The 18,807-nt window shown below is 45.1% G+C and overlaps 1 protein-coding gene across 1 annotated transcript in view; it reads right to left on the bottom strand.

Annotated features, from left to right (window-relative positions):
• Window positions 1-18,807, bottom strand: part of Acoxl (acyl-CoA oxidase like) — a 300,810-nt gene that overhangs the window by 159,218 nt on the left and 122,785 nt on the right. Inside the window, exon 11 of the mRNA XM_042276199.2 lies at window positions 1,770-1,886. Within this exon, the coding sequence (XP_042132133.2) occupies window positions 1,770-1,886 (117 nt within the window). The remainder of the gene's footprint in view (window positions 1-1,769; window positions 1,887-18,807) is intronic.

The following is an 18,807-nucleotide window of genomic DNA, read 5'->3' as shown; positions in this document are numbered from 1 at the left end:
TACCTTCATCGACTTGGCCTGCAAGCAAATCTGTGGCCATTTTTTTTTTTTTTTGATTGATGGCTGATGTGGGAGGACCCAGCCTACTGTGGGTGGTGTCACTCCTGGGCAGGTGGTCCAGGGTTCTGTGAGAAAGCAAGCTGAGCAAGGCAGGGGGAGCAAACCAGCAAGCAGTGTTCCTCTGCAGTGTCCGCCCTGACCTCCCTCCATGACGGATTAGTATAGAGAAGTGGGAGCCAGATGCACCCTTTCCTCCCCGGTTTGCTTTTGGTTAGGGTTTTATCACAGCAACAGATTAGCACACTAGGACAGCCCAGTCCTGGGAAGGAAAATTCAGAAAATTTTTAAGCAACAGATGTTGGATGTGAGTGGCTTATACTTTTCTCAGGTAGCTCATTTTTCCCGCCACAGAATTTATTCTTGGTACTCCCTGGAGTCCTGGACTTCCGCTCCCCACCTGTGTTATGAGAAGAGCCCCCTCCCCAAGGTAGGCCCAAGGACTGTGACACCCCACAGGTCAGCAGTACACCAGACATGGCAGGGTTTCGCTGATGCCCACCATCTTATAGATCCCAGCACACACTCCTCAGGGTGTAAATTTTCCCACAAGTGCAGGGCTGTGAGTTACCCAGAAGATGACCGTAGCAACCCCACTGAGAAGCAGAATTAGCATGTTAGAGAAAAAAGAACAGCAGGAGAAAGGTCTGAAGTTTGACACCCTCTTCCCAGCCCACATCCTCCTGGGTCCTGTGGTCCTTGTCTTTAGGATGTAGAGGTGACAATGATACAAAACACACAGCCCAGGCCCTGCCAGAGTGCTGCGAGACGGAGCATCTGAAGGCATCTGTCTATTAAAGCCGCCAGTCAGAGTTATCTGAAGGCATCTGTCATCTATTAAAGCCTCTGGTGAGGGCTGCAGAGATGGTTCCACAGTTCAAAGCACTTGCTGCTCTTTCAGAAGCCCAGGTTTGGTCCCAGTACCCACATGATAGTTCAGAACATCTGTAACCCCAGTTCTGGTATGGGATACCCTCCTTTGTCCTTGTCAGATACCAGGCACACATATGGTACACAAACATACATGCAGGTAAGACACTTATAAAATAAATAAATCTAAAACAAAAATTTTAAAAGCCCGTGGTGAAGGTGATCATGCATGTGCAGTTACAGTACCATTTCCGCTATTTCATTCAGAACCCTGCTTCGTTCCCCAACACACACAGCACACACACGCCTTGACCTAGTGTTCAAATCTTTATTGTCCACTTAGAAATTTTATGAGAAGATGGAGGTATTTTAACTGTTCAAATCTGTTACTTTTTCTGTTTTTTTTTTTTAAACATTATTTTATGTGACTATTTTGCCTACATTCATGTCTATGCACCATGCAAGTTCCTTGTGGCCATGGAGGCTGGAAGAGGGCATTAGATCCCCTGAAACTGGAGTTATAGATGGTTATAAGCCACCATGTGAGTGCTGGGAACCAAACCTGGGTCCTCTGGAAGATCAGCCATGCTCTTAACTGTTGAGCCAGCCCTACAGCTCACGTCTGTTAGCTTTAGTATCCGTAGACAAGCACTGATTGAAGTCTTCTTGAATTCTTGGTAGATTCCACTCTTCTGGACACTCAGTTAGGTTTGGGGTTTCATCTTGAGCCTGGGCAGCAGATTTTCCCCACAGGCCCGTTCCTGTTCACAGTTAGAAAATGAGTCTGTGTCCCACCCCTATCATGGCTTCCTCGGGGAGAAGCGTTCCCAGAGCCGGCTCACCTGCTGGTGAAGGTCAGGGCCAGCGCAGTGGCCAGGTGAGACATCAGCCTGAGTGTCTGCATCTGGTGCTCGATGATCTTCACCTCCTCCTTGCCCTTGGGCCCAAACTGCCTTCGGCTGGAGAGAATGAACAAACACAGCTTTTACCAAAACGCAGTAAGTAGGTGACTTCATTTTCACAGCTGCAAGTGGCAGCCGGCCATTGGTGTTTCAAATCCTGCCGGATATGGAAACCCAAGCCTCCTAAAGTGTGGTTAAGACAGTGAGTTCAGACAGTCCAACCTTCCGAGAAAAGTCCAAAGAAAGCTTTTTAGCTTTCCTGGAAACGAACCTTCCCACCACGGGATCCGGGTAAGGCAACAGAGCTATCTACTACGGAGAGTAATTTGTACTCCTTAACATTTACATGACATCTTAGAGCTTCAAGTGCCCTGTGATCATTAATTATTCAGCTTTACTAGGTTTGGGACATAATTAATAGGACAGGAGCCGTAGCCTAGAACATATTTCAAATGGACATTCCCAACAAGGAGGGTGGCGGTGGCCTCCCCGCTCCTGTCAGATTCACAGGTGGATCATTACTCTCAGCCCTCCTAAGCACCCCTGCAGTTCCGCATGGAATAGTGTTCGCCACATCCTGCAGCCCCTGTGCCTTGTTACAGCGGCTGCAGGGCACTTAGAGGCAGATACAGCTCATGTCTTTCCTCAGAGCAGTTCCTGGGACTGTTCCTGCAGCGATGCCCATGGGCAAACCCTGGTGCAGGTCAGTACGCTCTGGCTCTGGGGTTGGTGACATTCTGTTTTTAAATAGCCATGAGCTTAGTTTTGATTTTTTAAAAAGCAACATTTTACACACACACACACACACACACACACACACACACACTGTTTGTAGCTGTAGACACTATTGAGCCAAGGATACCCATACACTTAAGACCAAATTTTTCAAAGTTTTTATGTTTGCACCTTTGGGGGTCATAGATCAAATATCCTGCATATCAGATATTTACATTATGATGCATAACAGTAGCAAGATTGCAGTTATAAAGTAGCAACAAAAACAATTTCATGGTTGGGGTCACCACAACATGAGGAACTGTATTAAAGGGTCACAGCACTTGGAAGGTTGAGAACCATTGGCATAAGGCATTTAGAAGTCACAACCTGGTTATGAGGTGGGAGGGGACGAGGCAAACAAAACCAGGCATACACAGGGGCAGATGCTACCCAGGGTGAGGAGATATCCCAGGGCACAGTTTGACCACTCCAGACGGTTGTCCCAGGAACACTATCATCCCCTGCCCTTGGCCCATGCCCTTGGCCCATGCCCTTTCGTCCACACCATCTCCACCCAACCACAGCAGGGTGTGGTCTCAAATGAGAGGCTGAACAGCATGCAGGGAGACCTCTCAACTTCGGCTGGATCATGAGGAGACCAAAAACAGGAAGAAAAAGAAACTGCATTTTCAATAATGGTGTCATCATAATGTTAGGTTATTGCTATGGACTGAATTGTGTCCCCACAAAATTCATATGTTGAAGCCCTAATTCCCAAGTGACTATTTGGAGATAGGGCTTTTAGGAAGTAATTAAGGTTAAATGAAGTCATAAGGGTGGGGTGCTAATCCGATTTGCCCAGCAAACCCTGCTTCAACTCCATGGGTTGAGGAAGGTCAGGTGAGGACACTCAAGGAGGCAGATCAGGAAGACAAATCATGCAGATGCTGCATCTGCCAGTCCTCAGACCTTGGCATTCCAGCCTCCAGCACCGCAAGACACAAATGCCCACTGTTTGTCACCCCATCTATTGTATTTTTGTCATAGCAACCTAAGTGGTCCCATGCAATTACTTAGAGTGTTCTATCTGTCCCCACTCTCTTGAATTTTAAGTTTTAAAATTATGGTATTGCTTTATTTACAATTACTAAAGCCAAAATTTTATCCACACTAGACATGGCCATATCTAACCCACTCCTCTGGGAGACAGCTGAGTCTGACCTGTGCCACAGGTGCACTGGATTCTGGGCATCTACCATGTTCAAGGTCAAGTCCCAGACAAGGAGCTAACAGCCCAGATCACCGAAAAGACCCAGATAGGGTGACCCAGCTTTCCATTCCTGTCAATCACCAGTTCCAAAATATCATTTCAGGGTACTTTACTCACACAGAGATGGCAAAGGAAATGATCGATAACAATGTCTTTTAAAATCTTGATTTGCTGAAAAAAATCATGATAACCACACAATTTTAAATGGCATTCTATCAAAGTTTCTGTTTCTTCACACAAGTCTTTGTTTTGGTGCCCAGCACACAGCAGATGTACACACTGAATGAATGAGTTTTTCAAATGAAGAAATGCAGGCAAATATGGCAGAGTGGCCTGACCAAGACCTCAGGGAAGGTTTTAGGATGCTATTCAGGGTGGCGGTTAGCAGTGGTTGTCAACTTGACAGGATCTAGAGTCACCCCAGAGACAGCCTCTGGGCAAGCCTGTGAGGGTTCTCTGACCAGGTTTACAGAGGTGGGGAGACCCACCCTGAATATAGGCACTATCCCATGGGCTGGGGTCCTAGACTGCCTAAGACAGAGAAAGCGAGCAGTATTTATCACTTTCTTCTGCCGTACTACAGAAACCATGTGACCAGCTTCCTCGCGCTCCTGCTGCCCTGTCTTCCCTACCATGATGGACTGCTGCTCCAACTGTGAGCTAAAATGAATAAATAAAATCCTCCCTTCTGCTGCTTTCTTCCCCCAAGGTGTTTTTATCACAGCAACAGAAAACAAAACTAACACCATCAGGTGTAGGAATAATTTGTGATGGCCCCGTTTCCTCTTTGACCCTCATAGTTCAATTCCGGTAATAGGTGCAGGCCAGAGAGACCACCAGGAGTCCACACAGCAAGCCTCAGAGTATATCTTGTCATGTGACAGGGAGATCGGCCAATCCACTGCAGGAGTCTAGGTGATTTCATGAACTTGAGAGATTTCACAAGAATACATGCATTTCCAACTTTCCTTGTAAAACAGGATGATCTGGCATCTGTGGAGTCTACATTCATGATGGGGTATGCTGGGCCTTAGGGCCACCAAACTGCTTGCTCAGGGCAGAGTTCTCTGCCCTCTAAGCTTCCAGAATTCCATCCACTAACCAAGTTTAGCTAATGGCTCGAAAGGCACTGGTTTTCTAGCCCCATTGTCTTAGTCAGTGTTGTATAGCTGTGAAGAGACACCATGACTATGGCAACTCCTATAAACGAAAGCATTTAACTGAGGCTGTCTTACATTCAGAGGCTTAGTCCATTATCATCAGACAGGAAGCATGGCCACACACAGGCAGACACAGTGCTACAATTAGCTGACAGTGTCTACATCTCAGCGGGCAGCAGGAAGAGAGTGAGCCACTGGGCCTGGCTTGAGCTTCTGAAACCTCAAAGCCCACCTCTAGTGACGCCCTTCCTCCAACAAGGCCACACCTCCTCCAACAAGGCCACCCACCCCAATTCTTTCACATGGTGCCACACCCTCTGAGCCATTTTCATTCAAACTACCACACCCACCATTGTGGGTTTCTTTACTTCAGCCACAATAATTTATCACCACCTCCTAACCTGTTAATTAGTTCTGTGACACATAGCCACACTTCTACAGGCATTTTAAATATAGTAGCCAGATGGTTGGGAATCTAATCCAAATGCCTCTCTGCCTGGTATCTAGGAGTCCACTTGGGTTTTGCTTGAACCTCCAAGGATGCTTCTTCACACCCTCCCCATCTGGGGCCTCTGTCCACGCAGGGCTCACTGCCTCCACCAGTCTCAAGCCCAGCTGTCATATACCTACCTGGACTCACTTGTGGAGGCTCAGCCACCCACTCTCTCCTCACACTGAGACTTTTCTGATTCTTCTCCCTCTCCAACACCCAAACAGAACCAAACCAACCAAAGCAAAGTGGCTTCTCCTTAGAATGCCCTTAGTATTCCTTCTGTGACCTCCCCAATGCCAATCTCTCTCTCTCTCTCTTTCAGTCTGTACTAACTGACAGCTGCTGATGCTTCTCTACCCAGAGCTGATCCTAGAGTGTGAGCCCCACCTCCCAGGGTGAGCTCATTCCTAAAGATAGCAAATGATGTCCCCATGACTGCATCATCCAAATGTAAGCTAACAAATCCAAAAGCCCCAATACCTCCTTCATAAGGCTATCACAATGTAGGCCACTGATGCCCAGCACGAGTCACCCCAGGTGACACCCAGGGCCGGGTGTCAGACAACTGAGGAGAACTCCAAGATATCAGAACCCTAGTATCCAACTAGTCAATCCTAGTCTACTTAACCTGATTAGCCTGCTCAGCCTGCATGGCCCATCCTTTCCTTTGGCATCCTCCACCCCCTTCCTGACACTAGTGTTTCCCTGTGTGGACCTGGTGAGCGGATACCCCTTTTTTTCTAGGGCACTGTGAACAATGAATGACCTAAAGAAGAAGATCTTCCTGACCTGTTGGCCTCCACATATCTGAAAGCCAGAACAACCTACACATTCACAGTCTCTGCCATCAGCACATTTTCATGTGACCCATCCTGGCCTGGAACAAGAACTCTCAGGAAAGAAAGAAACAAGGAGAGAGAGAGAGAGAGAGAGAGAGAGAGAGAGAGAGAGAGAGAGAGAGAGAGAGAGAAAGGAAGAAAGGATGAAAGGAAGGAAGGAAGGAAGGAAGGAAGGAAGGAAGGAAGAAAGAAAGAAAGAAAGAAAGAAAGAAAGAAAGAAAGAAAGAAAGAAAGAAAGAAAGAAAGAAAGAAAGAAAGAAAGAAAGAGGGAAGGAAGAAAGGAGGGCACACTGGCTACCCCACTATCATAGCAACTGTACTCCAGATTCCCACCTGCCACCCCCACTTTTTCCTGAAATGTTTACTTATTCATAGTCATTATGAACAAAGAAATAACTTTGACAATGGAGCCCGGATAGAAGCAGTATACAGGATAGAAATTAATGACAAGGAGAAAGCAGGAGAGAGGAATCAAGCCCCTGGATGCCAACAGCCCTACCCAGGCTTTCTTATAGGTGAGCAGAAAGAAATCAATAGATGAGCAAAAAGTGGGGCATGCCCACTGCTTCTCTCTGGCCTTGGATGCTGACAGTCTCCAAAGCATTGATCCGGAGTCTCCAGTGGCTTCTTACCTATCAGAAGTTTGATCTGGTTTTAGAAGTGGGAATGTAACACGCAAGATTAACGACTCTTCTGCTCAGAGATGCCAATAGAGGTCAGCCCTAGGACTGTCACTATTTGCACCAAGCTGGTTGCCTGGCTACAGGAGAAGCAGCAGAGAGAAGGACCATCAAGGCTCTGGGCCATAGAAGGCATGACCCATATGGCAAACCTGCCCAGCCATTCTGAAGTCACCCTCTGGTTTATGATCTCAGGATGTAGTTGGGCACACTGAAGGCTCCTTCCCTGGTTGCCAGCATCCTGGCATGCTGCCCTGAACACAGCTTACTGGGCTGTAATCCCTGCAGCTGGCCAGCAATTACTGCCTGCCAGACATTTTTATTGTTCCAAAATATGATCTATATGGACACAATATTCTTCCTGTCTTTTCCTCCACTAAGTTACTATTTTTCGTTAAAAACACATGTAAAGGGTATATTTTTCTCTGTAAACACAATTTTTATTCCAGCACTCCCTCCAAAGGAAAAGAACCCAAATCACTTAGCTTTCTCATGATCTTTATAAAACCAAGAGCAGTATATATATATACACAATGGTATCCATGTGAAAATCAATCCAGGGCTGGAAGAGTGCTGTGAATGATGCCTTTTAAAATTATAAATCTGAAGAGCTATTTCTAGACTCCAGCAACAACGAAGGAATAGAGGAAACATTTATTTTGGGTTGTTGTATTTCATCCCCACTCAATTTTGAACACGGCTGCTTAAAGCAACATTCTCGGAAAGTGACAGGGCTATTAATCACCAAGGCAGCTACTGCGGGCGCAGCCTCTAGGGGGACCATGCTGCCTGCCTTCCCTGCTCTCCCTCTGGTCTCTTCTCCCAAAGGAGGCCAGTGACCTACTAAAAAGATAATTGCTTCCCATGTTTCCTGCTCTGAAGCATCATTGCATCAGTCTGCTGTGAATGACACCCAGTCACCCTGGAAGGAGAGAAGCCTGTGTGGCTGAGCCTCTGTCCTTGACCCCGAGACGTCTTGGGGTACAAGCTAGGGTGCAAGCTAGTTCACAGGCATCCCCTCAGCCAGAAGAAAGGAGAGGAAAACTCACCTCCTTCAGTGTCGTGGTGCTGACCTCTGCAGACAGAAGCTGGGCCCCAGACACATATCCATAGCCACTGGGATTTATTAATAATTCAATTTTAGGCGACAGTCAAGGGAACTAGTTAGTGCCCTCAGTGGGACACCTACACCCCATTCCCATATCACTTCACAGAGATACCTCAACCTCTCAGAGAGCTTTCAGCCCAACCCTTCCTGTCTCTCCTCCTCAGGGGACATTCCTAGATATATAGAACTTAGAGTGCAACTATTCATACAAATCAGTGTATGTGTGCATGCACATGTGTATGTGCATGCGAGTGCATGTACACATGTGCAAATTTGTGTGCAGTGTGCGCATGTGTGCAGCACACATATATGTATGGGCATGCTTGTCTATGTGTATACATGTGGAGACTAGAGGTTGCTATTAGGTGTCTGTCCTCTATTGTTTTGAGCAGGGTGTCTCACACTTATGTTTTGAGCATGGTCTCTCACTTAACCGGAGCTTGATGCTGTGCTCAGGCTGTACAGCCAGTATGCCCCTGGGCTCTGCCTAATTCCATGGCCCCAGAACTGGAGTTATAGACATACAGCACCATGTCTGGCTTTTAGGTGGCTTCTGAGGATCTGAACTCAGCTCCTCATGCTTGCATATCAGACACTTTGCCCACTGAGCCATCTCTCCAGAATCAAAGCAAAACATTTTAAGGCCACTATCACAGTCCTGTGTGAATCTAAAATGTCCCCATGAGCTCATGTTTCAACATTTGCCCTCCAGCTAGTAGCATTATTTTAGGGGAACATGGGCCCTTAAGAAGTAGAGCCTAGCTGGCAGAAGCAGGTCACCAAGGGTGGACACTTGAAGATTACAGAAGGCTCCTGGTTCCAGCGTTGCCCCCTTTGTAAATGTGGGGAGACTCTACTACACATTCCACAATAAAGGCCTTTGGGTCTTCCTTGCCTTGATGGACTGAAACCTTGCGGCCAACTAATCATCCACACTTAAATTTCCTTAGTTGTTTGTGCGGAGTATTTGGAGCATGGCTACACTAACACAAGCACTTATGGGACCCAGAAGACTGGAGTCCAACAACAACAACAACAAAAAAAAAAACCTGGCTTCTTATCATCAAACAAAATGTGGGCATCAACACTCCATTTCCCAGCTTTCAGCCTTGCCACACTCAACCCCATCTGTTTCCCTGTGGGGTCGAGCTTGGCATCAAAGTGGGGACTGGCTTCCCATAATATTCTTTTTGGTTAAAGCTGAATGCCTAATAGCTTTCTCTTTGGACTCTGAGCAATCCAGCACTGAACATCTTATTCAACATGTTAGATCTACCATGTTTTAGCTGCCATTCTTCAACTGGACAATTTTCCATCCATCTCTACAGCAAATGGAAGAAGTGTGTGTCTACAGGACTATGTGTGCCATAGATAAACATTGCTTTCCCAGGGGTCTTGGGCTGAGGAGACAGCTCAGGGGATACAGTGCTTGCTTTGTAGGCATGAGCACCTGAGTTTGGATTTCACCCAAGTCAAATTGGACAAATATAACCTCTGGGGGGTTGGAGGGAGTCAGGCAGATTCTAGACTTTGGCCAAAATGGTAAGCTCCAGGTTCAGTGAGAGATCTTGGTTCAAATAGTAGTAATAACAACAACAATGTGAAAAGGGTTAAGAGGATGACCTCTGACCTATATATGCACATACATGGATGCTGTATACACACACACACACAAAAAAAAAAAAAAACACCAAAAAACAAAAAACAAAACTTCACTATGATTAAGTATGGAAACTGCTCCCAAGAAAGTTTTCAAAATCCTAATCTTGTAAACACTCTAGAAATAGCATTTGTGTCTCCAAACATCTTTATAGTGACAGAGAAGGGTTTTGATCTCCTTTCTGGCTCCAGGGATGCCTGTGAACCAGCTTGCACACTGACCTTGCACCCCAAGACATCTCAAGGTCGAGGGCAGATGTTAGACACCCAGCTCTTCTTCCAATGTGAGATTAATGACAATGACACATTTTAAACATGGGATATTTGGTAAGAATATACAGAAAGAAATGTTAGTTTATTGCTTTAATGCCAGTGTTGGAAAGTCTACGTGACAAATAAGGACAGTGGCCCAAGCCTACAAACAGATGCTACGTGTCACTGTGAGCATGCAGCTCTTTGGGAAAGAGTCATTGCCGCCATTCTCCCCATCTCCCTTTCTCATAGACCACACCAGATCAGAGCGCTAGGAAGTCAAAGGCTCTACCCAACAGGCAGCACATGGATCTAAGTTGTGGTCAGTGTCTAGCAGGGCCCAAGACTCTGCTCCCTGAGACAGTGAAGACCATTGTCATCATTGACACTGTAGCAGCAGCACAGAATGGAGCTTCCTGCAAAAGTCTAGAGTTATTGAAACAAGCCAATATTTCCTACAAGTGACCTGGAGAACTCAGATGCCCTTCAGGCCAGAGGGAAGGCATAGTAAGAAGACCCACAGCACTGTTCCCGAATTTTTGCTGAATAGATTCTTTCTGACCAACATCACTATCTGATGGAAAGGACCAAAAGTAGGCTCTCCTTGCATCAGAGACTGACCAAGTCCCAGTTCTTCTTTGAGGGTTCAACTATTTAAATAAGAGTAGATCTGACCTGTCACGTTATGGTTCAAAGAAACCTCCTGAAGACAAACACCAAGGAACATGGCTTCATCTCTGCTCAATATGTTCCTGTGCTATTCTGGCACCGTTGCCTGTGAGAGGCTATCTGGGATTGAGCCATCACATCCCAATTTATACCACTGGGGATTGGGGAAGAAGGCAAAAGACATGAAGGTGAGAGCTCAGGCTTGGGACCATGCACATCTGGCTAGGGACCATTCACACCTGGCTAGGGACGATTCACACCTGGCTTGAGACCATTTCACACCTGGCTTGGGACCATGCACACCTAGCTTGGGATCACACACACCTGACTTGAGACCATGCACACCTGGCTTGGGACCATACACACCTGGCTTGGGCCCATGCACACCTGGCTTGCACAGAGATGCAGATGCTGCCTCCTGTGTGTGGGTTATCTTGTTCAGGAAGTCTGCGAGCCTCAGGTTCCTTGACTGTAAGTGGGCTTAGAGTGACAGCCAGAACCAAGTGAGATGTAGCTACATGCCTGACATAGCAGGTGTCCGAGGAACAGCAGGGGTCACCATCACGCTCAAACCACCCTCTGCAAGATAATCTGTCAGCCTACTCATCCCTGACTAAGAAAGTGCTGATAAAATTTCCCCAAAAGTTACTCTTTCTTTATTCTGTCTCACTAAAGCTTCTATAAGAAGACCTTTAAGGCAAAGGAGAAAGTCTGTTTCCCAACATTCAATTAAAGATAATGAAATTGTTAAGAAAGACGGCATGCTAAGGCTACTAATGAAAGAGAGAGAGGTATGTGTCTGTCTGTGTGGTGTGTGGTGTGGTGTGTGTGTGTGTGTGTGTGTGTGTGTGTGTGTGTGTGTGTCCCCATGTGGTGGAAAACTAATGTAAGCTGCCCCCTTTATGTACCAGGAACCCTAATGTTTTCCCCACTAAATTCCAGGTTGAAACAAGGTGGACAACACACAGCCTGAGGGTGGTGTGGGAAAGCCACGAGAGCAGCAGATTCTTCCCAGAGCCAATCAGTCAGCCTTAGTGAGGAACCTGAGTGACATTCAGTTGGCTGCACACACAGGAAGTGAATTTACTTTATCAGAACTCCAGCCTTAGCAATATCTAGGAGTGACAAGACTTGGTTAATGTTAGGCATCAGGACTGGGCTTCCTTGAGATTGTTTTTTAATGCATCCTAATGAATGCAGAGCAAATCTACAATGGTACAAAATGCAGAGAGGTAGATTACAGCTTAGACTGCCTGGAGTGGGCTAGTGACCTGGAGTGGGCTGGTGACCTGGGGTGGGCTGGTGACCTGGGGTGGGCTGGTGACCTGGGGTGGGCTGGTGACCTGGGGTGGGCTAGTGACCTGGGGTGGGCTAGTGACCTGGGGTGGGCTAGTGACCTGGAGTGGGCTAGTGACCTGGGGTGGGCTAGTGACCTGGGGTGGGCTAGTGACCTGGAGTGGGCTGGTGACCTGGAGTGGGCTGGTGACCTGGGGTAGGCTACTGTTGAGGTAGTCTACATCTGAGAGCCTGACTACAGGGAGACACTTTCCCTCATTACACTGTCTCAGGGATATTGTAGCACCTCAGCTACTCAGGTGAGGAGTAGATTCCCACTGGGAGTCAGTTAGGTACAGCAGTGACTCTCTCTCTCTCTCTCTCTCTCTCTCTCTCTCTCTCTCTCTCTCTCTCTCTCTCTCTCTGTGTGTGTGTGTGTGTGTGTGTGTGTGTGTGTGTGTGTGTGTGTGTGTGTGAGTAGTAAGGGGACAGAGACAAATGCTGAGCCCTGGCACTCAGCACCCATCACTGAAGCTGAACATTGGGTGATAGACAAGCATGAAGTCCTCTTTACAGTGCACACATCCCTATCTCGGTGCCTCAGAATGGCCTCAGACTGTTCTTGGCAATGAGAATATCAAGGAGATAATGAAAGGACACTGGCATCTCCACCTTTGCTCTTAATCTGCAGCTTTAAAGGTGAAAGGTATCCCGAGGCTCTTAAAACACCACAGCCTCTCAACCCATAAACACACGCCAGCTCTCTATTGAGTTACATCTTTTTCTCATTTCATAGTGTTTTCAGAACACAGGTCTCACGGACGCTTTCTTAAATGCCCACCTAGTGCTTACGTTTTTATGGAATTGTGCAACCCTATGGTACATAATGACATTTTGGTCAACGACTATCTCTGTTTATGACGGTAATCCCCAAAGACAATGTTAAAACGGTGATAAAATCACCCAGTCACACACTTCTCAGAATGTGCCCATAATTAAGCAATGTATGACTAACTAATACTATGGTTCATTTTTTTTTTAGCCCCAGGAGCCTTCCATTCACTACAAGTGTGCAGGAGAACAGATGGGCTTCAGGTGTGACTTTCGTGTCTCCTGAGCATGCTGAACTCACATCTTAAGATGGCCTGCGACTCCCAACGGGAATCTAATCCTCACTTGAGTAGCTGAGGTGCTACAATATTCCTGAGATGGTGTGATGAGAAAATGTGTCTCCCTGTAGGCAGGACCTCAGATTAGGCTACCTCGGCAGTGAACTTGTAGCCTGCCCCAGGCAGTCTCCACTGTCTATACACTTCCAAGATGGCTCTGTAGCTATTTCAGCATCTTCTACACAGCCCTGTCATAGGAACGTAAAAACGGTTTGATCACTTGCTGTCCAATTTATATGCTCATTTTACTTTATTTTCTTTGCTACTGAACTGACCACAGCTTCCACCTCCATGTTCAACGGGAGTAACAGGATCACAAATCCTTGCCATGCCTGCTCCTAGAGAATGAGTCTTTCTTTCACTAAGTGTGATGTGGACTGCACTTTTTCTTTTTCTTTTGGGGGGGTGTTCTCCATCCAGTTAGTCACAGTCATCTCTACTCTTAGTCATTTTTTATTTATTTTTTTATTTTTTTATGTGAGAGTTTGCCTGCATGTATGTGTGTGTGCCTGGCACCTGCAGACCCAGAAGAAGGCACTGAATAGCCCTGCGCTGGAGTGACAGACGGCGGTGAACAACCACGTGGGTACTGAGACCCGAACCCGGATCCTCTGCTCTTCACCCTGGCCATCTCTAGCCCCTCTGTTCCTATTTCAGTGAGAGGCCCCTCCCTGTTGGGCTGCGCTTGCCGACTTCTTGTTCTGTGGTCCTGGGGACTGAACCTTGGGCTTCACGCATTCTCGGTAAACACTCTGCTGCCCCTGGACTATATTCCCAGCACATTTTTAATTTTGTATTTGAGTCGGGGTCTCCTTGTGTTACCTGGTGACTGATGGGGAGTCCCAATTATAGCTGAGACTTAAACCCACTCTGTGGTCTAAGTAAGCCTTGACCTTAAGATCTTTCTGGCACAGCTTCCCAAGGAGCTAGGATTGCAGGTCTGTGCCACCAAACAGAACTCTAAGTGAGAGTTCTTAGTCATTAAGATGTTTCAAAGTTTAAATGCTTTTTTGTACCAGATGATGTAACTATGTTATTTTTCTTCTTTATATGAATCTAATAGGGTAGATTATACTGAATTTTGTATATTAAGCAAGCTTGGACCCCTGTAATAAAGCCCACTTGGTCACCATGAGTAATTGTCATTTTGACAAACTCTAACACTTAATTTTCATTAGACTCCTGTGTCTACATTCATGAGTGATACTGTTGTATGATTTCTTTTTATTGTCTTGTCTCTATCTTTTTGGGAACCCAGAATATTATGGTTTCTGTACAAGAACTGAAACATGTTCCTTCCTTCCACTGTTTTTTGTAGAGGAACTATGTAAAAAAATGTTGTATATCCTCCTTTAAATGTTTAGTAGTGCAGTGACATTATTTCGGCTGGAAATGGTTCAGGAATTTTCTTTGCCTTTTTTTTGAGACAGGATCTCGTGTAGCCTAGCCTGGCCTCAAACTGACTATGTACCCAAAGCTAGCCTTGAATTCCTGCCCTCTTGCCTCTGCCTCCCAGGCATGGGATCCAGGCAGACACCATCACACTTGACCTGCTCAGGAGTCTTTAAATGACAAATTCAACTCATTACTGGCTATGGAGTTATTCCAGGTTCCACACACAGTGGATAAGCTACAGTATTTTGAGGCTTTTGAGGAACTGGCCCATTTCACTGTGAGTAGAAATAGCCCCAGACTGTTTCTGGTGTCAGTAATGTATGCTTTCTTTCTTTGTTGACAGTTTGCTAGAAACTTATGGATTTTATACTTTCAAATAACTGGCTCTTTGCTCTTCAGTTTTCTATAGCTCGGTTGTCTCATCCCAGCGATTTCTGCTCCGTCCTTACTGTTTTATTCTCTACTTCTTTTCAGTCTATTCTGTTCTTTTTCTAGGTTCTTGGAATAGTAGCTTAGGTCTTCCTAATATAGATTAGATATGTTAATATATTGTATTAGATATATTAATATAGATAATATATTAGATATATTAATATATATACATTTGATGTCACTAATTTCTCTCTTAGCACTCTGTAGTTACTTTGCACAAAATCTGATATGATACTTTCATATTTTTAAAATTTTGCTTCTGAGTTCCTCTTTTATTATGGGTTATTAGGGAGTGTGTATTTTAGTTTGTGGGTATTGGGAATTTCCCTCTTACCGATTATTAGTTTGAATCTGTGGAGTCAGACTCCTGAGTGCTGGGATAATAAATATCAGTCACCATGCCTGGCATTGACTTTGGTTTAGAAACTTGCAGCTTCTTCTGTGGCACAGGAGAGTGCCTGTTTTGGGTGGGTATCTGAAAAAGACGTGTGCTCTGTGTTGCTGAGCGGAGTCCTCTGTGAACTCGGGCTGGTTCTTGCTGGTTGGTAGCGTTGCCAGCTTTTCTGCATCTCCCGTGGCATTCTGTGCAGTTGGTCTATCAGTTGTTAGAAACGGATGTTGATATTTCCTAATTGAAACTGGGGGTTGGTCTCATTTTCTTTTCAGTTCTTGTTGTTCACATCACAGTGTCTTGTGTTTTACACACATGTGCAGCATTGCTGTGTTTCCTTTATGGACTGGCACTTCTTGTTGTAACTGGCCATCTCTCCTTATCTGTGGTGAGTATCTTTGTTCTGAAGCCGACTTCATATGAAATTAATGCAGCCACTCCTGCTCTCTTTGATTTATCTCTGTAAAATACAAACTGTCTAAACTGTCATACTTGAAGTGAGCAGACAGCGTAGAGTTTGATGGATTTTGGTCCCTGTCAAGCTCTACTTTTTAACTGATTATGCTTTTTTTTACATTTGTTGTAATAATTAGGCTAGGGCTTTAAATATATATCTATATGAATATATATTTATATATTATATGTATAATATAAATACATGTAAATATATTTAATATAAAATAGTAATATTATGTAGTTTTTATGTATACTATGTAATAATATATAAATATTATGTATAATATATAACATAAATACATATTATACATAAAACATATTTTTAAAATAAATAATAGTTTTTTGAAACTGTGTTTTATATTTCTAGGGTTTATCTTTATTGCCTTCCTTCAGGTTACTTCAGCACTTTTTAAAATCCGATTTTAATATATTACTGGGCACATCACTACAGAGATACTGCTCTTAGTGTTTCATTGAGTTTTGATGTATTCATAGTTTATTCATATCAGTAACAAAGCCCGTCCATGTGCTGCTGTCTTACCAGTTCAAGTGCAGTACAGAAACCTGGCCTCTCTTACAGCTCGTTATCCTCTGCTGTGTAGGACTGTCCCGAGTAAGCCCCACAAGGTCACCCACAGCCACATGTAACGGTGTCAGAACACTTGCCCCAGCTGTCAGATGTGACTTAGAGAGCTCAAAAAAGGGGGAGTTTAGTTATCTATGTTTTCACAGACTTTTTTGTTTCTTCTTCCCTGATATTCCAAAATGCCTTTTATTTTTCCCTTTCTGTTTAAGGGACATTTTTTTTGTACTTTTTTCTCTTTTCTTTTTCTTTATATATTTTATTTTATTTTATTGTATGTATATATGTGTGTTGGGTGTGCATACCAGAGCTATGCCCTCAGGGATTAGAAAAGTATGTCGGATCCCCAGCTGGAGTTAGAAGCAGCCTGCAGGTGCTGGGAACCAAATTCAGGTCCTCTTCAAGGGCTCTCAGCCGCTGACTCCTCTCTCAACTCCATCTTTTCTTGTTCATTCTTTTCCTTCCTTCCTCCCTTCCTCTTCCTCTCCTTTTTAAATTATTTTCTTTGTTTGTTTTGGTGGTTTTGAGACAATGTTTCACTGTGTAGCCCAGGCTAGCCTTGAACTTGTGATGAATCCCCCTGCCTCAGCTTCCCTGACTACTAGGATTACAGATGTGCACAACCATGCCCAGCAGGAAATTTACTCAGCTGTCATTTTTAGTCTGTGAGTGAAAAATACATTCAGTTTTATTTCATCTGAGAATGTATTGAAATGTCACCTTGCTGCATACAGAATTCTGGTTTAATGGTTCTTTAATGGTTGAGAAATGGCAAGCCACTTCCTGTGACCTTCGTGGGCTTCTGATGAGAAATCTGCTGTGATTGTTTTTCTCTGCTGCTTTCAAGAATTTTCCTTTGTTTTTAGTTTTCCAGTCCCCCACCTCCTGTGGTGTGTGCATGTGAATTTCTCTGAGTTACCGCTTAGCAATAGGCTCAAATTTTTTGAATCTGTAAGTTACGTCTTTTTGTCAGGTTTGGAACTCTCTTCCTTTATTCCAACTACATTTTTCACCCCTGCCCTCTTCTGCATTTCTGGCTGGCATTTCAAGGACACAGGCATTGGGTCTTTTGTCACAGTTCCACAGGCCGACACTCTGTTCTCTCTGCTGGTCTGTTCTCCGTGTTCTCTTCAGCTCACTGATTCTTTCCTCTGTCCTGCCCATTCTGCTTCCAAGGACATCCATGGGGTTTGATATTTAAATTTTAAATAATTTGTATTATTTTATTGTGTGTGTGTGAGGAGGTGCTGTGGTGCACGCGTGCGTGCGTGCGTGCGTGCGTGTGTGCGTGTGTCAAAGGACAACTTGTGGGGATTCAGTTTGTCTCCTCCTACTGGGTGGGTCCCAGGATCGAACTTGGGTTATCGGGCTTGGTCTGAAGCACCTTTATTCACTGAGGCATCTCAGGGCTGAGGAGCTAACTGTGAGAAAAGCGCTTCCTATGGAAGCATAGGGACCTGAGTTTGGATCTCCCACACCCAAGTAAAATCTGCACACAGTGCATGTGCTGGAAGATGGGGACAGAGATGGGCAGATCCTCGGGGCTTCTCGTAAGCCAGTATAGCAACACTGCAAGCTCCTGGTTCAGCGGGAGATTTTGTCTCAAAAATGAGGTGGGGAATCAACTACTGCTCCCACATGTACATGCGTATATATGCACACTCTCTCTCACACACATGTACACAAACAGCTCTCTCTCATATACATACACACTAAAAATAAAATAAAATGATTTCCAAATCATTCCAGCATCTCTAGGACCCCTGTTTCGTATCTGCTGGTTTCTTTTTCCATTCTGTTAGAGATTTTTCTGGTACACAGGGTAATGAGTAATTTTCAACTAGAATATGTACCTTTTAATGCTACATTGGACTCTCAGGGTCCTATTTAAAGTTCTAGATCTGGCCTGTTGTGGCCTAGAAGTGCATCATTATTAAGAAGTAGAAGTAAAAACCCGTTGTCCTTCTTGGCCTCCATTGAGTCTCGGGTCATACTGGGTCAGATTCCTTCTGTTCTTTGGCTTAGGGTGAGGGTTCTAAAACCTCATCTGACTGTCACCAGCCTAGCAGCGGGGACAGTGTCATCTCTGCTGGGAAGAATGAAAGTATAAATCCACCAGGTCCCTGGCACCCTCATAGCAGGAGGAAGAAGGAGCTGCTAGGTGGAATAGCTGTCTAGATCTCCCACAGGATCCTGATTACACAAGAGGAAGCCTCAGCTTGGCCACAGGCTTTAGAACATCCATTATAGACACAGAAGGCAGAGGCCTAGTCCTTTGTCAGCATGGGGTAGGGATGGCATCATAGTTCTTTGTGTGGTATTAGACTACACAGAATAGTATTTCTAAAACTTTTCTGTCTTGATAAATGTCTCTTGACTTGAACTTTAATTAAGGAAAGCAGGCTCAGGGTGTGTGTGTGTGTGTGTGTG

The sequence above is a fragment of the Peromyscus maniculatus genome, chromosome 4 (assembly GCF_049852395.1).
Source record: "Peromyscus maniculatus bairdii isolate BWxNUB_F1_BW_parent chromosome 4, HU_Pman_BW_mat_3.1, whole genome shotgun sequence".
In the NCBI taxonomy this organism is placed as follows: domain Eukaryota; kingdom Metazoa; phylum Chordata; class Mammalia; order Rodentia; family Cricetidae; genus Peromyscus; species Peromyscus maniculatus.
Note: the sequence above shows the minus strand (reverse complement) of the source record. Positions and strands in the feature narration are given on the sequence as shown.